Consider the following 22,970-nt stretch of genomic DNA (forward strand, 5'->3'; position numbering starts at 1 on the left):
ACAACCATAATCATCCTCGTGTCAGCAATCCGAAAAAGCAGAAACATTTTGTCTGTTTATTTTAAGTTTACAGCCTCATTAGGCCAAATAAAAAAAAAATATGAAAAAACAAACAAGTTCAGTAAAATATGGCAGGTATGTAATAACATCGTATTATCAAAAATCACGTCCGCAGATTATTCAGCTTCTTATACTTATTCCCACACTAAGTTCCCATCGGGACCCATCAACTTCGATATATTTACTTTTCATGGGACGCAATATTACGTCTTTTCTGGTTTCCCACCAGCCAAGCAGATAACATCTCCTGGGAAAAAGTCATTGACTTCCTTACCAACACATGCAATATCCCTCATCTTAATTGCATTAGAAACCGCAGCCCACCTTATCTCTCTACCTGCCTCACCGGAGAACAGTTAGATTAAAATTAAAATAAAAAAATAAATGTGCTTTTAACATCCTCAATCTAAAATGACCATCAATTCAAGATCTTGCTTACCACTTAATTAGCGTCCTGCTTGAAAATACCATCCCTGGGGAAATGAGTTGCCCCCATGATTAACAATCGTAAGTCTGAATGGGGGGATCCCTGGCAGAACTATCCAATTTGAGCTGTATTACCCCATAATAGGATCAGAACCTCCCCTTGTAACAGTTTCAGAAGTCTGTAAGCCCCATTACAGTTTGTACAAAACCCACAGATTTAATACGTTAACAGGTGTTGGTATGCCGGGTGCGTGACAGATCCGACACTGAATTATTTCACGCTTCCAGATAACAAATACATCAGGCGCCCTGAAAGCACACAGCTGTGACTGCCGCGGGTGTTAGCGAAGGGGGCAGCGTAAATTAAAGACACACGAGTAACATATCGGACCAAGTACACGCACAGTGCACATTAAGGCAATGCATTACAAAGTATGCTAATCCTAACGATCCAGCATGGAATCTGCTAATTTGTTAACAAGGACACAATCCTCTCTTTATTAAGTGGACAAAATAGGCGGTTTAAGGTTTATAAAGAGTCTTGTGTGACCAGAAGAATTGTTCTTGCGTTAGAACACCCTGCTATCCAGAACAGTTTATCAAAAGTTCAGAGCAACCTTTTCTTGCTTCCTCTAGAAACTGTGGTGTGCTCTACGCCGTGCAAACAACGCTGGTAAAGGCCAACTGAGCTTATTCTCACTTCATTCGTCTTCGTATTTCCACATTTCAAGAAACTAGGAGGTCCGCGCCGGGAGAGACGGGGGGGGGGGTTTAGCGGATATGAGCCATCTCTTCGAGGAAGGGAGTCTTCATGCAGCCCGTGCAGAGCTGGTCCATCCAGAGCGGAGCCTCGTGCTGCAACGGGGTGCGTCGGGGAAAGAAAGTGTAACTCAAATCATAGTTCAGGAGGCAGCTGATGGATGCCATGTAAACATCCGAGAAGCGGCAGAGACGGCGGGAGAAGTAGGTCGGGTTATGGCAAGTCCGGAAGATGCTGCCGAACTGAGGGTTGAAGAGGTTCTTGGTCATAGCCCTGGGAAAAAAAAGAGGTCAAATCCTCAAGAAATACATTGCTTAAAGAGGAACTTTAAGTCAGATTTTATTTAAAATAAGAACACAATAACTCTACCATATTCCTTATTTATTTTGCTTGTTCGTGCAACATTCAAGAGGAATAAGAAGCCAAAACGTATCTAGACCCTCCAAGCATTCTGCTTCTAGAATCAGGAAATAACTTCACACAGAACAGGCGGGCCATGCGATGCTATAAAACAGGACCGTTTCTAATGAATGTTCCGAAATGTATCCTCTAGAATAGATCTAAGAAACCGATATGATATCACAGCACCCTGCGTTGTCTAGTATTCACCCACAAGGTGTTTTATATGTACCTTAATTCATGTCTCTCCTTCATCCAGTCTTGAAGGACCTGCTGAGACTCCGCATCATGAAAGTTCTGCAACAATTAGGAAAAGATTTGAGTCCGGGCTTAGATTTCCAAAGCGTGATTAGGACATGGGATATGCTGTAAACCGTTATGAATAATTTGTGAAAAGCTGCATATTTCAAACGATGGAGAACCGTGCCTGTATCATATTAAGTTTTATTTTTGGAATGACAATGTCCAACACGTTTCCCGTTCTCAGCTTGACATGCTGAATGGATGAATTTAGGTGCAAAAGTGCTTGATCTGATGCAATCAACAAGAATATTTAGTTTCCATGACAACTGCTACGCACTTGGAACTCCACGGTCACTGATTGAATGGCATCCCTTTGGTCAAAGATTAATATTCCTAAATCTTAGATTACCATAAAACATTGGGTATAATATGCAAAATTAAGAGTCCTTAAAAAGGGGGTGTATATTATGAAAGTAAATAAATATTGCTCATGCTGCATGAGAGCGATTGTGTAGCGTTAACCCCTTCGATGGGCTGATCATAATTGGGGGGGGGGGGGATAACTCACCTGCATGCGTTCCAACAGGCCGGTCAGAGCCTGCAGCCAGGTCAGCGACTGAGAGTACTGCTCGGTGTTCACAATCTTAGTTTCTGTCTCCAACTCGGGGACTATAGCCCCCGTCCTCCAGCCGTGCCGCAGCATCAGGTCCTTGGGGGGGGGGGCAAACGCTCATTAGATGAGGTTTTATTTTCATGGGAATATTAAGAATCACTTAGTCTGAAAAATACTCACTGCGAGGTCACTATACAGGTGATCGCCAAAATAGAGCACCTTGGAACCCCGCCAGCCGGTCAGTCTTAAGAAGTCAAACAAATTACCCTGAAGGAGGCAAAAAAAAAAAAAAAAAAAAAGATCTTGAAGGTGTCCGTTTTATGTTTATATTTCCACTAAGCATATAACACGGGGTTTCCTTCTTGCACATTAACATCACTTAATAGACTGAATGAAGTATTTAGATTTGTTTAGTCTACAAAATCACGTAATAAGAATCCTATAAATACAGCTTCAGTAACATTTAAAGCGCTTTGGTGTCAGACGCTTTTCAGTATATTTGTTGGTTCAAATGTATGGCGTGGAGTAGTTTATTAAACCGGTAGGGGTGAGTTGCTTATAACCTGGTCATAGGGGCCAACATCCGTTTCTAAATGTATCCTCAAAGTACAAAATGCATAGGGGCTTGGAGATTATTCCTCCTTAATATACCCTGTTGGGGTAAAGGAAAATTAAAGCGGGGTTAAGTAATATGATGGGGTGGCAGAGTACTAGGAATTACCAAATCAACTTGTATTCCAGTTAAAACCGTGCAGAGTTGGGAAAATAGTTGGACAGCGTTGTTAATTGGTTACAAAAAAAGAAAATAAACCAGGGCAGAATATTTAAATCTAAATAATACAGGAAAATGTATAAAGTCCCATTAACTGGAGAGTCTGTCTTGGAGAAGCTTCTGCTGCAGCGTAACAGTATACAGATTCAGCAGATCATTGCGGCAGATCAGACACGCTGCAGTTTCAACAAAGCCATTGTCCGGGTCGTGTATGGGAAGCACGTAGCGGGGACACGGCTTAGCTGGGTGTCACAATGCTGCTGCTGCTCAATGACGAATCTTAATCTTCCCTGCCTCCCAGCACGGTGCGAATGAAAGCCTTTACGCATGTGTGTGTGTGTGTGTGTGTGTGTGTGTGTGTGTGTGTCGAAGAAACGGCAATGCAAGACGCAGAGCCCATCAGTCATCACTCGGAACGGACACCGAGCGGGTAAACAAAGCATGGCAGCTAGCGGGTGGGATCTGCAAACAGCTCACGTATAGCGAAGGATACAGAGAGCATTCTGCGAGCTACGTGCAAAACTGCCTGTACAGGATACAGTTCATTGTGCATTATGTTTGTGTACGGCAGATTATAGTTTTTTATAGAAAAAAATAATGCCTGCTCTTTAAAATTGTATGGATTAGCTAAAATAAAAGGAATAATAAAATAAAAAGAAAATAAAATAAAGTATTTCAGGATTGCATGTAAAATATCTGAGCCTCGCAGGCATCCTGAAAGTTCCTCCCACTGTATATTTACAGATAGCTTTGCCCATTAAAGTCTTCCTTAAACAACCCCCTCTACTCTTTCTTTTTGTGTTTCACAAATGCATTTGGAGGTTCAGAAAATCATAAACATTCCGCGTAGAAATTATTTCACGCACTATAATTGACTGCAGCCTCCTAGTCCCCGGAGGGTTAGATCACATCCTCTGAAATACAGGACGCAGAAGCTTGGCCACGTATACAAAGCAGACCTCCTTTTCCTGAAACCCTAGTCTGGGATTAAAATAAACTGCCTGCCCGTCCAGTACAGCAGCAAATAAAAGTTTTTTACATTTTGCGGAGACTGTACATGCTCAGCTATTCACGTTTATACTTTTTAGTTGGTTCCGGGTGGCTTGCATCGACGTTCCTTTACTCTCCAGATTTAGGAGTTGTCTGGTTGCTGTTGTGGCAATAGCTTTGTTTGTGTCATTATTTGTGTGTACCTGTTTATAAACTTGTCCTTTCTCCAGCTTGGTGATCTTGTCCCATTTCAGATCTCCGTTTCCATCCATTCGGCGGAAGGGCCTGTTAAGTGGAGAAGGAACCAGAGCCGTTACTTTTATGTTAACATAAACCAAACCTATACATACAGCGACATCTGTATTTGTTATCTGTCTACGCCTAGTCTCCTGCCACACAGAAACAAGTAAGCCCGTCCTGTTTCAGAGACAGGGAAAAGCCCGTTCACTATTTAGACATGTGTAGGAGCAGGAGATGGGAGACCCTGAAAGGACAGAAGTTTAGAAAGGGTAGTTTCCATCCACCAACTTTGCCCCAAAAGTCCCCTAAAAGACCTGGTCCCTCCTGGTGTTCAGCAGCCATAGAAGAGCTGCACGTTGTCTATGGTCGTGTTACAGGCAATAGTAAGGCTGTCACAATAAGCAGAAAGTATGCTATAATCCAACATGCCTCGGATCGTGTTGAAGCACACTAGTGATGAGCCGCTCTAGAACTTTGCTCAACCCAGATAGGGGTCATCGTAACATTAAACGTGTCTTGATATGCAACGTGGCTTTAGTTTATGAATGAAAACGCTCATCATGAAGTTTACATCAGTTGATTTCTCCTTTTTTTAACCAATGAGTATTATATTTTGTATATATATTATGTAGACTCAGAAGTATACAGAATAAGCAATGGGTGACTTATTAGTACGGCGTCTTCTTCCATGTTAGACTTTTTAGTTTTTAAATTACTTATCTAAAGGGCTTCGAGTGGCAGCATTCACATAAGATCTATTGTCGCTCGGAGCGCACTCATTTCATTTAAGGAACTAGTACAGGATGCCCTTTGCCAGGCAGATGCTCACGTCCTGATTGCACAATATCAGACACAGGACTTTAAACATTGGTTTACTTGCTGGGTAATGTTATTAACCGGAAAACCGTTAAGAGGAAAAGATGTTGCGATTATGCAACTCGGCCTTATACAACGTGACTAGTTTTGGCCTGGGGCAGGGTCTGTGTTAAAATGCAATTCTGCAATCGGTAAACTTTCCCAGAGTGACTGGGGCGGCTATTAAGGGCACGTCGACTGAACGCAGCTCACAAATAAATCTCACTGTTTATAGAAAGTAAAAAAGTTAACTGCTAACTTCAACACTGGTGCTTTCCAAAAAGATTCATTCTAAATCTCTCCACTTGGATAGCGGATCACTTAAGTCATTCAAAGCCTATTAATGTAATATCGACCAAAGTATTCTTAATAAGCTGACTTTTCACCAGTCTTTTCAGTTACAGGGGAACTGCAGCTACACTTTTTTGTAGTCCCTAATTATCTGTGTAGAAAGTGATAACTCGATTAGTGGTTATGTCTTCAGCCATCTGTGAATAAGAGGTCTGGTTTAACAAGCCGAACAAGTTGAGGGGGACTCTCTCCTCCACGGTGGCGGCTTTGTTACAAGTTGACACAAGGGAGATCTTGTAACCAAAAATATATGGCCGGTATGGCAGGGATCAGGTTCTGTAGTCCAACGTAAAAACACATCTGTAGGTAGTATCGGTAAAGGGACAACTCACTTGATGCAGTCGTTAAAGAAATGAGGTTTGTCAGCTTGAACGATCACCACATCAAAGAAATCTCTCCAGTCCTTGCCCACCATGTATTTCATTCCTTTATCTCTGTTAGAGGGGAAAAAACAGAACAGGAAGCCTGTTCAGCTGATCTAAGCAATACAATACATGTGGTTCACTTATAATAAAACAAACAAAATAAATAAAAAAAAATATATAATTAATTTGTAATCCTGAAATATTATTCCATACCTCCTAAAATGTCAGATCACTAAAATAAAAGCCTTCTATTGTCTTGGAAAAGGACCCCTAGAACTTTGAAAGTGCATACATTGCATTGCTATCCCAAACTTACACAAAGCTAAAAGGGCTGTTGGTGATAAGGAAAAGCTTCTTCCCGTGGCTGGCCAGGCGGTGCAGAACTGCGTACGTCTCATCCCCACGCAAAATGTATTTTTCTAAAAGATGAATAATAATAATAAATAAATGCTGACAGAGCTAATTAAAATAAAAAAACATTTTAATGAATAACATTAACTTTAAACACCATGGTCATTATATATATATATATATATATATATATATATATTTTATTATTATTATTTATTTTTAAGTGATTTTCTTTTATGGTTTTTCTTAAAATGATGTTGAGAGGGTGATGCAGAGAGAGATGCAGAGCAGTCATTGTGCTACATAAATAGTTAACACAATGTAAACCGACACGCTGTTGATTTCCCTGCACCCATCCTCAAGTACAAAGTTACGGAGAAAAGATGTTAACGTGTGTAATACGGCTCTTCTATGCATGAATACATTATGGATAAATGTTATTTTATTAGGATAAAAACACACGTCTGCAGCATGAGATTGCATTAGAAGAAGTGTCCGTATTTAACTGGGCTTTAGCGGCCGCTCTCAATAATAAGTTTTGGCATTAAACCCCAGGACAGGGTGTGCTCGGCTGTCTAGGATTCCTGAGAAAATCAATCTTTTGTTTGGAGAAGAGACCCTCCTAGCTGATGACAAGTTCAGCCCAGAGGCTCAGAGATTGACCCTCCGGGGCACCAGTATGGCAGTCATGTTCACGTATTCCAGAAAGGGAGTATTGTTTACAGAATTCTGTGAAATTCCCATCCCCCCCCCATCCACGAAAAGTACGTCCAGTGCTCAGGGAACACTGCAAGCAATGTTGGCAGGCAGCAGATTACATCGAAGACGTTCAAGACCAGGCACGGCTTCCTGGCAAAACAACCCTGCCACGTACTCTTGCTGCCTGCGAAAACATTCCGCCGGCCACCCGGCTCGACGCACTCACCAAGGTCTTGCATGATCCATTTGTACATGAATCCCTTTACGTGCACGTCTCGGATCGCATCCTGGAAGGAACAAACAAAAAATAAACACGCTTAAAAAGGCAAAAAAACATAAAATTTAATGCAAATTTGCAAACAAAATCCACAAATTGGAACTGGCCCATCGACTGATAGACGGAGTTACTAAGAAAACCTGGTTACTGGCATTTACTTTCAAAACAAGATCAAAATGTTTTTTGTTTGCCCTACAAAATCTCTTTGTATATAGATAGAGTAGCTGTTATAAACTATTTATCCGGCCAAATGCTTTGAGATAGCGCACTGCGGCTGATAAGTCTAGGTCCGCAAGGAGGAATCGCTGGGTAAATCCGATCACGTTTTGTCCTTGCCTTAAGTTGACTTTGTAAATGAAAGGCGAGGAAAAAGACAACAATGTCCGCGGTTATCACAATGCCGCATTCACGCCTCCTGTGAGGCTCGGTCATGGGAACGTAGAAAATAAACAGAAGAAAACGAGACATCTAAAAATATAGTGCGGGTAGAAGAATGAAAAAGCAAACAAATGCATGAATTAGCGGGCCCTGCTTGGAATTTGGATAAATTATGAATGCATTCCCAGACTACGAATGGCTGCACACGTAGGTTTAGACATTATATAGAACGCGTTATCCTTAAACTCTTTAAGGACAACGCATTGTGAGCCCGTACATGTACAAGAATGAAAGGTTCGGTAGAACTAGAAAGTTCTGACATAAGGTTTTTCCTATATATTTTAGGTCTGTTTCCCATTAAATCAGTACTTTAGGACATGATCAGGCTAAAGAACTGGCAGCATAATCGTCGGGCAAACAAATAACAATCCTCGTCTCGGCTGGACCCGAAACGCTCTGTTCAGATTTTTGATCTATACATTTGTCTGGAACATATTGGTACATACGATGCTCTTTAATGTGCACTTATGCAAGCGTAGCCCAGTAACCTGCACAAAGAAAACATTTATAACCCAGATTGTTTCTTAAATTGCCATTCAACGCTCTAATTTACTATAAGAATCACAGCAGAGATGGGCTAAACCCTCTGAAGCAACCCTTAATACATTAACCAGAAGGGGGAGGGGAATGTATAGCAGAACCAGTAGTTATTGACAGTTTACTGGTTGTTGATGTCACTAACTGGTAACACCGTGACATTTATAAAAGCAGATTTTGTTTTGGAAGCACGGATGTTACATTTGGTACACAGCATGCTTCGCACTTTCATGTACGTTCCGAGACGCTTCCTGTTTGCGTATTCTGTATACACAAAAGTGCGTTTAATCATTTACCGGGTAATCACAACCTCAAATAACAACACGATAATTATTAAGTGGACAGATAACGGGACAGTTTATTTGGGAAACACTGCCATTTGCAACACTGCTTCTAACGTGACAGACTGCAGTGCGGGAAAACAGGGGAAAAACCCTGCATTGACACAGGTGAGTGACCCAGACGGCAGAATAAGAGAACTCAGAAGCAACAGTCATGCTTTAATCATTTCATAACTTTTTTTTTTTAATATACAAAAAACACACACAGGACACTTTTTTTGTTAGTTTAAAAAATAAAAAAAAATTACAAAAATGGTCTAATTTGTACCACCTCTAGATCGTTAGCTCAGTTGAGCAGGGCCCTCATCACCGGTTTCTTTATTTTATGTTATATACTACTTGTTATGTCCCATCTACCCTTTGTACAGCGCTGTGGAATCTGATGGCGCTATATAAAGCAATAAATAATGATTATAATAACTTTGTGGAAGGAGATTCCGTTGTCCATTCAGGTAGCCAGAATGTTTTACCAGCGAGCCCGAATGCACTGGAAGTATCAGAACAAAGATGAAGCACGTGAATCGGGGCGTGCGTTAGATCAACGTAACGTTAAAGCGTCGCAACGGAAAAAGCCCACAATATGCGACCCGCAAACAGTGGTTTTGTTGGATTGCCAATGGCGTTTTTTTTTTTTTTTTTAAACAATTACAGAAATCTCTTCAGTTCTGGATGCACTGAGCTCTCATGCTTAAATCCATTAATGACAAACGCCCCAGGTGACAGCGCGAGCCTTTGTGCTCCCCGGGCAGATTGACGGTCGAGATATCAACACAGGTGTGTTAGAATATAATCCAAAAATCCACCCCTTAAACCGCTCTCAGGTGAGAAAAGGGTCAAAGGGCAGCGTATACAGCTCAAAGGCAAATCCTTCACCGGAGAAGGGCTGAAGACACACAGATGTGTAAATCCCGGCCATACCACAGCGGGATGCGCTTATAGATCACTTAAAGCAGAGGCTCCCAACCTTTGACACCGCAGCTGCCTTGGAGTAGAAACCTTAGTCTGATCGGCCGAATAGACGTGCAATCTGGTTAAAGGGTTAATTCCCTTTTTTTAAAAAAATCCAAAACCCCCCTAAGGAATCTGTGTCTAAAATAAGTTAGACAATACAAACCACAAGATTATTTAAACGCTATGACTATAAGCATTAAAGAACAGAGGCTTCGATACTTTGTGTCAATAATATAACAACAACAACAACAACAACAACGTCAATATGTTTTCATAATTCTCTTTTTATAACAGGGGCTCTACTTATCGCGTAGCTGCGCATGCCGTAGGATCAGGTTTCCCCAAGTAAAACAAAATAAATAAAAAAATAAAGACAGCGGCTGCGGAAAACAAATTGAGGATTAAGGCTGCCATAGATGTGACTTTCCACCCGGAATTCATTCATTCATTCGCAAAATCTCTCTTTAGTAGCAGTTTTTTGTGAACAGACCCGTTAGCTACCCGGATTTCATGTATAATTTTTTTTTTTGCCATGATATCTCTATAGTACACACACAACTAGTTGGGACTGGACTCCCTCCCCTTAAAGACATCATACTAATCTCCCTCCATATGACTTTGCCATGTTCAAAACATACGTACAGAAACCCCACCTATCTCCCCAGCCCCCACCCTCCAAATCTAAAGAGAAGAGTCAGCCAGCGCTCGTCGTGAGATAATAGACATCTGCGAGAGTGTTAGATCGCACAGGGCAGCCGGGAACAAAATGTACAGCACAGTTACCCACGCAAAGAACGGGAGGGGAAGCCCAACCACAAAAATAAAAAATTATTCCCCTTCTCACTTTCTGCCTAACTTAAGCCTAAGCGATCTATTTTTTTTTGTTTTGTTTACATTCTCACACGGTCAAATATTTGAAGAAAAAAAAAAAAAGAAAAAAGCGGAACGGGAGAGCAAAAAAAAAAAGTTTTAACCTCTACTATAAATATCACCGAATGTACGGACACACAGGAGCACACAATATACCTGCCGCTAAAATAACTTTAGTTTAGTGTTCCAAGTTAGTTCAGTAGTTTAAAACTATTTCACAAACACCCAAAGTATATTTATTTAGAGGCTTAAATGTCGGTGGAAGACTGGAACACAACGCATTCCCTGACCCTGCAGCAAGTTACCAACACAAAGCTTTCATAAACAAGAGAACATCAAGATTCAGGGACGTTACTGACAGATCGCTGGCAGCTTTAAACCCCCATGAGAGTTTCGTCTACACAACAGCTCGATAGCCGAGTGTCCTGCAGGTCAGGGCAGAAGTAGCTGAAAAAACAAACAATCTATAAAAGCAAACACAAAGGTTACAGAACCAGAACAGCCAGACTTGGACTCTTCCAGCGCCAACATCTGAACACTGGGGGATCGGCATTAGACTCTTAGAAAGCAGTATATTTAAAGCGGATTATGAGAGCTTATTATATACTTTACTCTCCTATTATTGAAGTGCAGCAAGACCATCGATTTCTGTTTGTGGAACTCTGCACCATTTTTGGGAAAGCAGGTCCCGGCAATGTCCATTTAATACAACTTCATAAAGCGAGAAGGCTCTCCAGCCACCACCAGGATCGACATTCCCCATCCCCAAAGATTAAAGAGAAAATAAAACACAACAATGAACTTACTGTGACGTCCTTGTAAAGGTGAACGGGGTCGTAATCAATATCATTGGTAAGAAAGAAGTCGTTGGCCACGGCCAGTAGATTCATCTCGGGCAGAGAGAATATGTCCATGTACTGCTTGACGGCAGGACCCTGAAAAAAAAGAGATAACGTCCATTATTCTAGAAGGAGCAACGAGAGAAGTGTCCCGGAGCAGTGAGATAATTCAGCAAGGCAGGATTCGTGTACAAAATCCCCACAAGGTACAACCAGTCTTCTCGCATCTACAGCAGCTGGAGGGCCAAAGGATACCCATCACCAGCGCAAACACCCCAAACCGCGAGTTCAATGGTTACGGTCAACTGCCTCCTACACCCCATACATAGGGGCATTAAGTTATTGGGTAAATTTAGCAAGTTGATATGCTGAGGAAACCAAGCAACTGGACACAGGTTAGTCCTAAGAGTCCTCTCTCCCGGTTCTTCATTGTAAATAACATGCCAACATGCAGAAATGCACACATCAATGAAGGCGGGAGTACATATTCGCTTAGGAAACAACCAAAATGAAAGAGTCGAGTACAAATTAAAGATTTGCAATCGGAGGGGCATTTGAAACGATTAAACGCATCTGTGTCAAGGAGCCTTCCGGACTCCGCAGGCATCCAAGGGGGTTTACATAGTTACTGGAACAGGAAGATATTCGTACAAACTAACGTCGCCCATTTCTCTTCCCGCACACAGAGCTACCAAAACTACCACAAACTACCTAAAATATGGCTGCCCCAGCCATGGATTTTCTGAAGCAAGTAGAGGATGCTCCTTATTCCATAATGGAGATCCCCAGTCGTAGTCAGCTTGGTTAAAGGATCTGGTATAAGGGGTGAGACACCAGTTCCCTTAATTCAAACCGATTACCTCAGAAAAGTACACAGCCCACGCGGGAGCCTTACCTTGCCGTAGAACCCGCTGACCTGGTGAAGCGGGATGTGGTGTGTTCCCTGGTACAGCTCCATCACCTCCTCATCTGGGACCGGCTTCAGGCCCCTAGCGAATGCGGAGGGACGAAGATCACACATACGGTTATTGTTTGTAAGAGAAGGCGAACACACCACAGTATACATACAACACTTTCTGGCTATGAAGACCAACAACAGTCAACAAAATCTCAACCTTCTTAAATAACTATAAGACTACTATACAAGCCTTCCAAACACAATCCACGGTAAATTACTTTTTACTCACAATACATCCAAAAATGGTCGTTTTAAAGTAAGACACCCCGAATAGTCTATTTAAGGCAGGATAATTAAATGTATTGCTTGTTTCACTTACCTGTACACCGTGCCCAGCTGTATGTAGTGATAGGCATCGATCTTCATTAGCAGGCCCTGTTGAATAAACACAGAGCGTGTCGCATGGTTACGGCCGCAATACGGACATCTCAGTTACATACGAGATTGCTTGGCTCAACTTCCCCAAATCATCCCTTATTGCGAACCAAGATAAGCCCAAACAAATTCCCAAAACCATTTTTCTCTTGAGCTGTAATGAAAACCATCTGTCGTCAGCACAATTCCCTTACCTGGGTTTGTTAGCCAACTTAATCACCCGTTGAAGGCCACAATGACGTAACAATACCCCAACTCTTAAAATATCAATAGTAGCATTAGAAAGGATTTAGTAGTTAATTTGGAGTGGCAGATAAGTCAACAACCGCTCCCTCCTAGCATTACTTTACTTCTATTTAACTATTACACCTCCTCGTTCTTCTACTAGAAGGCTTCTCAACCCCCATAAGACTTTCCAAAGCATGCTCTTGATATTCAGTTCTAGCCTCTAACACACCCTTTCCCCACAAAGCGTTTACGGTCCGACGCAGAGATCACTTCACATGATTGAACTTTCACCTCCAGACTAAATAGGACCCCTGTTCTGGACAGATCATCAGCATGTTCAAACAGAGTCCTCCTCACGTGTTCCATATCGAGTATAAATATCCGCAGTATTCATAAACTGGATATTATAAATTACAATAAAACGGACTACAGGAACTGCCTAGGCTACAAGTTCTTAAAAAAGGGCAATGCGATTTATACAAATACTAAATTAAAACGCATTATGTAAAAATGAGTGTTTCTTTGTAACAAAACACCCACAGCTGTTAATTTTTTATACTCTGTTGCCTTCTCTTCAATGAGTTCATGGTAATTATGGTTTATGGTAGGCAAGACGAGCAACTTTCTCTCCATCAAAAGCGTACTGATCTGCAAGCATTGAGTGGGGCTTTTTCCACCAAAGCCTACATTCATTACCAGCCTTTTCTTTGGCAGAACGAGACGAGTGACCTCAGGACTCACCGATATGAAAAAAAATACACAAAGATAAACATCAATAGGGTGTACGGAATTAGAAAGATAAAATCCCAAACGCATGGATTGGGTTAAGGAAGTAGACACGTTGCCTGGAGCATCTCTCCAGATCCCACACTCCAGGTCACCAATGTCTTGGGATTTACCTTATTGATGTCGTAATGAAGGCCTCTTACAGCAAAGTTGGGTAGGTAATCATACTTGAGGATTCCTGCTGGGTACTAGAAAACAAGAGACAAAGGCTAATGCACAACAGAAACTGAAAGAGGGGGGGGAAATCGCACAAAACAATTAAAAAGGGCTTATTACACAAACACAGGATAGTTAAAACATTAATGTTTATTAGAAAGAAAAAAAAAAAAACTAAAAGTAAGAGTCCCTCCCAACCACGAAACCGGTAGTTACTCCAAGTTATCCACCTTGAAGGAACAGTGGATGAAGCTTTCACTATTTTATATGCGCTAGCTTCATGAGTGCTGAAATAACCTGTTTTTCCCCCAAAACTTGACTCTACAGGTCACAAGCTGGAACGGTACAACAGGACAACAACTAAAGTTACCTTATATCCAAAACTTTAGCCTCAGGGATATGTATTGTTACGCTGGATGAACAATATCATTCCATAAAAGCATTTGGCAGTAAATGGCCAAATGAGTCCAGTTACTCGAATGCAGCTCACCTTATATTGATCGACCAGGATATCTCGGGCAGTGTTGAATATCATAGAGTGAAGGGTACTCGAGTACAATGCCAGGGTATAGTCATAATCAAATCCATAGATCTCTATGTCTCCTAGACACACTTCGTTGTTGGCGTAGATGGTGGATGAATTTAGAAGATTGCAGACTCCGGGTGGCAGAAGGTCTACAAAAGTTAACAAAAAATGCATATTTATTTATGAAAAAACAAAACATTCTATATTGTGTCTGTGTGTATTTATATTTCAGCAAAAGTGCTGAAAGTAACAAAGTACCAAAGCGCATCTCTAATACCTAGAGCTCAAAGATCAAAAGGAATGACCAATTATAACTTAAGCAGAGCACTGGAGTGTAAATATACATTGACCTTTAATTATCCTTAATTGAAGGGTGTCAGTACTTTACTAATAATTGGCCATAACCCTATTCCGTGTTTTTTTTGTTTTGTTTTATTTTTTTATATAGCCACTAATCAAAATTGACAATTAAAAAAAAAAAATATATATATATATATATATATGAAACCAAAGAAAAAAAATGGGCACTCACAGGTCTTTGCAGTAAAGTGCATTAAGCACAAGTTTATTTCAACCAGCACAGCTGGTAAAACTTGATAGTGACTGTGTTCCTTCCTACAAGATTTCTATTATTCCCAATTAAAAAAAATAAATTAAAAAAAATTCCCCTGGAAATCCATATGGAAGAAGTATTTGGATTGTAGGAATTTCCTTTGAAGTTTCCAGGGTCTGGCTCCGCTCCCCTCCTCCATCCAGAAATCCTTTGAAAAACAAGCTTGCGCTGAGCTGGGGGAAGGAGGAACGGGCTAGTTGTTTTGATCTTTTGGTTGCCCTACTGTAACGGTGGGGGGTTGGGGGGGGTGGCACCTAAACACATGCTCCCGGGTCACTGTTATAATCTGCCATGCCATGAAACAGGAGTTCCTTCCAACTTTCTCTGTGTTGACACAGCTCACATGGTTTCATTCGTGGAAGGCAGAGAACAATAAACAAGAACAAGGAAAGTGGATTGTTGGGTATGCAAGGATATGCCAATGTGTTCCAAAACATACACCACTATTTACCGGGGTTAAGATGAGCCAAGAAAAAAAAAATATTAAAATAATAATAATAATTAATATTTAAGGTTTTTTTTGTTTGTTTGTTTTTTTTTTGTTATTCCAACTTTTCCCTCAAATTCTAGGATGCCTCTGGGATTTGGTCCAGGTTATAAGTATCTTTAATTCATACAGCGACAACAATTTCCGCAGCGCTTCTTACAACAAATACATTAAAAGGGCCTGACAAATCCAGAACTAAGAATAAAATCGAAACGGCATACCATATAAAGAAGGCCCGGCTGACAAGCTTACAATCTAACTTTCTAATAGAGGACATCTAATGTTTTGTTTGTGCTTCAATAAACAAATTATCAAACAGATTATATGTATGTATGTATATATAAAAATGTTTGACATATATATATATATATATATATATATATACACACACACACACACACACACATACATATATATATATACATACACACTGTATATTATGAAAAAATATATTTTGTTACATGTGCTTAGGAGTATGGAAACATGCAGTTTGGAGTTTGGTTAGGAACAGAAATATTGTTGATACGTCATTTATGCTGAAAATGCAAAGTTTTAATTCTTTATTAGTATTATGTATTCTTCTATATAGCGCCATCATATTCCGCGTCGCTGTACAACGTGTAAACAGGACATAGGCAGCATATATTTTTTTTATAAATAATTCGCTTAGGTAAGGAGGGCCCCGCTCCAACAAGCTTACAATCTACCCAAGCGAATGACGAACACCGTTTGAGAACTAAAAACAGCTGAGTAACGTCTCACTTCCATTTTTACTCATGTTTTGGACACAAAGTCCCAATCTCTCACCCTCCATCTGTCCAAAAAAAAAAAGTGTTGGGAAACTCAGGCTGAATCGCTGGCACAAGATACCGAAGCCTCCACGTCACAAGACGCCCAAAGGGACGCCCAGATCATCGCTGCGCCAAACTTGGCTCGTGTGCAACCATGTGATAAGACAACGAGCCTCGTCTGCTGCTGAACATCATGTACAGCCAAGATTGAAAACGATATCCCGACTGTACATGGTGTGCGGCCGTCATCCGCGTGGACTCCGCGCATTATCAGGAGGGCTGAAGCCCGGTGCAGACAGGTTAGCAAATTAGATGCCTGCCTGCCTGCCTGCTCGCCAATTCACTAACAGGGGAGAGGATTAGTGGCCGCCGTGGCCTAGGATCACACAGCATATATAAAGTACTACTTTATGACTTTATCGAATGTATCGGTTTGTCTTCTCAGACCCTTTGAATGTTTGGACTGTAAGAATATACAAATAATAATAATAATAATAATAATAATAATAAATGCTCCACAGCATGCAATTGGAATGAAGCCCAAATATATTTGGTTTGATTCACTGAACAATGAATTTTGGGGCGAGCTGCAGTGAGATTATGATGCACCAGAGGACCAAGTCATGGGGTAAGCCTTTCATTAAGCTTAATAAAATCACCGATCGCTCGCCGTGCATTAAAGGCGGCGGTGACTCCCAATCAATTAAAATACGTTAAATAATTTAAGCTATAACTTTCCTTACTCACTCCTGGATCGGAAAGCCAGCCGGCCCTCCCAGCGCCTGTACGTGCAGCGCGAAGCATCCCTGCCAGGCGTGTGCCGGGACACGCAGCGCTGGAGGATTATGCAGCTACTGCCTCGGCCAAGCACGGCGGGAATAACCCTTTAACCCCCGCTGGGGAGAAAACCCAGGTGCACTATAGAGATTATTCACTCCACATTAGATATGTCAAAAAACACATAAATAAAAGTTTTTGAATAAAGCCCTGGAGTCTGTATTTGCCATTCATGTCGGCAGTTCAAGGGGCCACCTGGTCACCCTATAAAAGAAAGTCCATCCGGTATATTTACAAGGACAGCTGTCCCTTTAATGATGGTGCTTGGTAGCAGCCCGACGCTCCGACACCAACCCTCGCAGACTGCGGCAAAAGAACAATAGCATTCCCGCCGACAGCTTATGCTGATGTCCACTCATTCCTGGGCTAGGAGTTCAATGCAGATGACAATGGACTGATAATAACGGGCTAATAAATGGGCTTGCAGCAAGCCTCAGTTTGGCAACTGAACTTGACAGAGGGCAACGGACCCCTTTCGACTATTTCACAAGCATCAGATATGATTGTCACTTAAAAGGCCCTCAATCTCACCCAACATCATCGGTTGTTAGGCCAGATTGTTATTAATATTTATTGTTTTATATAGCGCCATCATGTTCTGTAGCGCTGTACAATGGCAGATGTGCATCACAAGACACCAGTAGGCCGCTTGATCTTTTTGCCGCTGCAGGTCCCTTTACACTAATGATCCCAATCAACAAGCGCCAAGTACCAGGAGGAACGTGCAGCTCGGTGCTCGGAGAGCCGGGATTTACAATGGGTGGAAATCAGTGGGATGTAACGGCTCGCACGGAGCGAGCTGGTGAATACAGTGAGTCACCGGGGAACGTCATCCTGTCTGGAGCATCAGACACCAAGATCCTCGAGTACCTGCGATCAGCCACATACACAGGGCTCGCCACGAGAGGAGAACGGGCCAGCTTATGCCCGCGGGTAACATACCTGCCAGCATGACCCAAGAGGGGCATTTTCAGCTTTGAGGGGCACAGTTGGAGGCAGGGCTTTAGATGTTTGAGACCCATTATTATGCAGCTTCTATACACATTATTGGGAAAATTAGGGCAATAAAACCTTTTCATACCCTCGTGCCCAGCAAACATTCTTTTAGGAAAGAGGGGCATCGGGTGAGGGAGGAGGGGGAGAGGGATTTGGTTTCTAAAGAGGGACACTTGGGAGGTATGGTTTAAAGCGTAATCATTCAGGCCAATGATCCTTCTAAAGAACTGGGATCTGGGAAAGCCATCAGTACTGATGGGGAAGTCTGTGAGTCAAATTGTATACCTGTCAGATTAACTCTATGCCTGCCAGATAGTGCCGCGCCATTGGAAGCCTAAATGCCTGAGCCAAGTGACTGGAGGAGGCCGCCTCACCGCTGCTCAGCTACAGGTCCTGAGGTTTAGGAGCCCAGACAGCTTCTGCCATCTAACATCTCCCGCAGCGCTGATCCCACTGATCGCGCTGATCCCACTGATCGCGCTGATCCCACTGATCGCGCTGATCCCACTGATCGCGCTGATCCCACTGATCGCGCTGATCCCACTGATCCCACTGGGAAAGGCAAGAGCTGGCACACACCTCAACACAGAACTCCAAACAAGTATCAGAATCCATACCACATCCAACACTTTAAAATAGCTACAAATATCTCCCTCCTGCATGAAAATGCTGGATTTAAGTCAATACAGATGTGTCATCGGTTCAGAGGTCGCAGTGCATGTGCTGAATACATGCAAGATATCTGTAGATCAACGCACAATGCATGCAACTTCTGAGTCTCATACAATATATATATATGCGCGCAGGATACTTGCACACGCATATGTTTCGTATGTAGGACGCACATACATGTTTAGAATATGGATGTAACGCATACCTTGCACCAGTTTCTTCATCTCCCAGTAACGGGACCATAGGAAGGACTTGTTATCCATTTTGGGAGCGGAAGAAGAGGAGGAGAAGCGACGGCCCTGTGCAGGAGCCCCAGCGGGATGAATGTGGGGAGGGACCGGTGGTACCGGAGGGGTGGTGGTTGATACCGGGGGTACCTGGGCACTGGCAGGTGACGGGGCCGGTTGCCCGCCATCCCGAGCCGTGCTGTACGCGGCAGAGGCGCCTCTCCACACAGAGCTGCACAGAACCCTACGGACCGCCATCTCCGAGCCGCACTGAGCTCTGCAGCACGCGGGCAGCACAATCACAACAAGCTCCAGAGCCAGACCCGCCCTCACGCATCCCATTGGCTTACACAGCAAAAAATGGGTGGGGAAACTAAGGCGGCCAGTAAGTTTGATAGGGGGCGTGTTTTCGCCTGCTTTGTTTTGTGTGCCTGCTCGGCACACCCCAGGCGCTGCCTACGTGGTGATGTCGGGGTTCTCGGTCCAACATTCGGGAAGCAAGTTACGTCATATTTTACCCCCAAGACACCCGACTCTGTCTCTTAAAGACTTAAATGCTCTCCTCTTAGATTAAGGAGCCATATGCCTATCCCATGCACGTTTAAATTCCCTCACTGTATTAGCCTCTACCCCAAATGCTGGGACGCTGTTCCACCTATCTACCACCCTCTCAGTAAAGTAAAACTTCCTTATATTATATCTTAGTTTACATCCAGCGCAACAACAAATGCCAAACCCACATTGAAGTATATGTCTCTCCAGGTAATTTGGAATAAATCAGTACAGAGCATCTGTAATCCTTATGCTAGGGTGGTGAGCCGATGGCAATCACTAGCCCCAGAGTCTCTTATCTCTTTAAAATAACTCGAGCAGAACCAATAAAGTGACTGCCTCCAACCTGGGCTGACAGTAGAATTCTGATACAATTGATTGGGAAATGAAGGGAAGCTGCGTGGAATGCCGTGGGGCCAAAAGTATCTAAATCTGAATCCATATAAATCCATTCTCTTTAATGTGTTTGTTAAACATCAGGGGACTTCAGTTTTAGTGGTTCAAACTTTAATTTGCTTAAAACAGTACATTTAATAATAGATAAATATCATGAAGCATCGGATTAAACAAACTAACTCTTTATTTGAAAATGTTACAAATCCATACCTTCAAAGGGGATCGTTATTCAGGATAGGGGGTTGGGGGACACCAGCACACCTGGACTATCCATTAAGGCACTATGGCCAATGCCCAGTGGGCTACTGGCAGCTATGGCCCCATATGTACCTGATCTGCCACTCTTTCTGGCTGGATATGCCCCTCTGCACGTCATGCTTATGTCATCAGGTGGCTGCTGGTCTTAAAGTGCCAGCGTCGACCGCCATTCCAGCCCTGTACAGGGTAAGACGGTGAGGTCCCGGGGCCCCTCCAGGCAGCCCTAGCCGGAAGGAGCAGGGCCGGCCCAAGGCAAAATGCAGCCTGGGGCGAATTTTAAAATGCCGCCCCCCCTTATCTACCCTTCCTCTCCCTCCTTCTCTGCCGCCCCCCCCATTATCTACCCTTCCTCTCCCTCCCTCCCTCTTATCTACCCTTACACCCCCCCCTTGTACTTACCTTTCAGCAGTCCTGCGGGGAGTCACTTCCGAAAAAATTACTGCCGTTTTTCTGAAGTAATACTGCAGTTTTTTGGACATGAAAAAACTGCAATACTGCACTTTTACTGCATTATTACTGCACATTTACTGCAGTTTTACTGCATTTGTACTTCACTGTACTGCAGTATTACTGCAGTTATTTTTGTAAGGAAGTACAAATGCAATAAAGCTGCAGTACATTGAATTACAACTGTAGGTTTGCAATATAAAAAAAAGTGCAGCAAATGTGCAGTAAAACTGCAGTACAGTGAAGTACAAATGCAGTGAAACTGCAGTAAATGTGCAGTAATAATGCAGTAAAAGTGCAGTATTGCAGTTTTTTCATGTCCAAAAAATAGCAGTATTACTTCAGAAAAACTGCAGTCATTTTTTCGTAAGGGACGTCTCCCTGTTCGGTCTCGGTGCCGGCTTGTAATGCTGAGCGCCGGAAATGAGGTCATCTTCCGGCACTCAGCATTACAAGCCGGCACCGCGACAGAACAGGGAGATTCGCCGCAGAGGAGAGAGGGGCACCGAGCGGGTACTGACAGCTTGCTAATCGAAAACCACTCGGCGCTCCTTTCTCTCTCTTTCGCTTTAAAAAAAAAAAAAAAGAGGGCATGGGGCGGCTAAGTGCCGCCCCTTCAAAAGTGCCGCCTGGAGCGGTTGCCCCACTCGGCTCCATTGTCGGGCCAGCCCTGGGAAGGAGGCTATCCTGACAGTGAATAGGGGTTTCCAGAGCTGTAACAAGGGCTCTCGGGCTCAGCGTCAGAGATCCTGCCCCATGTCTTGGAACAGAAGCGGGTGCAGGACCCAGGGCCGGCCCTATAATGGGGCAGACTGGGGCAATTGCCCCAGGCGGCACTTTAGAAGGGGCGGCACTTTGCCGCCCCAAGCGCTTTTTTTTTGGTTTTTTTTTTTGAAGCGGAGGAGAGAGAGAGAGGGGCACCGAGTGGTTTTCGCTTACCCGCTCGGCGCCCCTCTCTCTCTCTCCTCTGCGGCGAGTCTCCCTGTTCGGTCCCGGTGCCGGCTTGTAATGCAGAGCGCCGGAAGTGACGTCAATTTCCGGCGCTCAGCATTACAAGCCGGCACCGTGGCAGAGCAGGGAGACTCGCCGCAGGACTGTTTAAAGGTAAGTACCGGGGGGGGGAATCGTAGTTTATGGCGTCGGCGAAGTTTAAAATGCCCCCCCCGGCGTCGGCGGGGGGGGCGGCGTTTTAAACTTCGCCCCAGGCGGCGTTAAGTCTTCGGCTGGCCCTGGCAGGACCATTACTGCCCCCCTCGTCCTGCGGGTTTGTGCTAAAAGGGGGTTAACATGACGTAACACTTGGCATTAGGAAATATTTAAGATGACATCAGCCCTGGCGTGGGGGGGGGTGGGTAATAATTCCTTATGGGACCGGTTATTTGGATAGCGGCTGAACTGATATGTAATGCCGCAGATGAAAACATGGCACGACTGTCCCTTTAACTGGTATTTCTGTCACCGTTTGCCCAACTCCGTCTCTGTAGGGCAGGAAATTGGCCGAGACGTTATTAATATAATTAAGTCTTTTGTGCGGCTCGCGTAGAGAACATCGATGTCTTAATTACACATCTGGTGTTTCATAATAAATGGCCAGCATTCAGCCTGATCTGGTTTTAGCTGTTAGCCAATTTCTGCTGGCCCTTTATACGTTTTTATTCAAAACACTACAATCCCTCTACAGCCGAACATCAACCACAGCGTCTTATTATTAGTGTTTTTAACAATTTAAAATGATTTTTTATATATTTTTTTAATAATGATTACTGTTTTTCCCCCAGTAGTATATTTGCTCGGTGTGCCAATTGCCAATCCTATCTGATTATTGGATTATGTTCTATCGGTGAGGCAACTAAGTTTAAAGCTCTATAGGTGAAGGCGAGCTTGGCTGACCCGGTTTTCATGGTTCCGACCCCATCCAGATGCGTTTATGATACCAGTACTATTCTGGTCCACATACAGCCATATGAATTGTAATGATCCATCAAGGCCTTTATTATGTATTATGTATCTATGTATATATGTAGTTGTGTGTGTGAGCATGAATGTGTAAGTAGGATGAGATGGAGTGCGCGTTAGTATGAGTGTGTGTAATTTGTGTAAGCGTGTTTACATATGTTGTATGTCGGTAGGGGGCAAGGGGCAAAGAAGGCATAGACAAGTTGTGTGGGGGGCAATGATGGCACAGATTATTTCGCACCAAGGCCCCGTGGTTTCTAGTTACGCCCCTGGTCCAGGCATAATATATTTTAGACTCAGCAGATATCATGGTCGGCTTTACTGATCCCTGC

At 43.1% G+C, this 22,970-nt stretch overlaps 1 protein-coding gene across 1 annotated transcript; it reads right to left on the bottom strand.

The window, feature by feature from the left end:
• Positions 1-956: 956 nt before the first annotated feature.
• Positions 957-19,312, bottom strand: NT5DC2 (5'-nucleotidase domain containing 2). Its single transcript, XM_053472765.1, has 14 exons — positions 19,008-19,312; positions 14,371-14,555; positions 13,838-13,912; positions 12,655-12,710; positions 12,273-12,366; positions 11,345-11,473; positions 7,351-7,411; positions 6,391-6,493; positions 6,042-6,143; positions 4,467-4,548; positions 2,682-2,768; positions 2,457-2,597; positions 1,878-1,942; positions 957-1,519 (listed from the first exon to the last, which is right to left on the bottom strand). The coding sequence occupies exons 1-14, from the start codon at positions 19,285-19,287 to the stop codon at positions 1,258-1,260; spliced, it is 1,722 nt and encodes a 573-aa protein (XP_053328740.1). The 5' UTR covers positions 19,288-19,312; the 3' UTR covers positions 957-1,257.
• Between the last annotated feature and the right edge of the window lie 3,658 nt (positions 19,313-22,970).

Source organism: Spea bombifrons, chromosome 8 (genome assembly GCF_027358695.1).
Source record: "Spea bombifrons isolate aSpeBom1 chromosome 8, aSpeBom1.2.pri, whole genome shotgun sequence".
Classification (NCBI taxonomy): Eukaryota; Metazoa; Chordata; class Amphibia; order Anura; family Pelobatidae; genus Spea; species Spea bombifrons.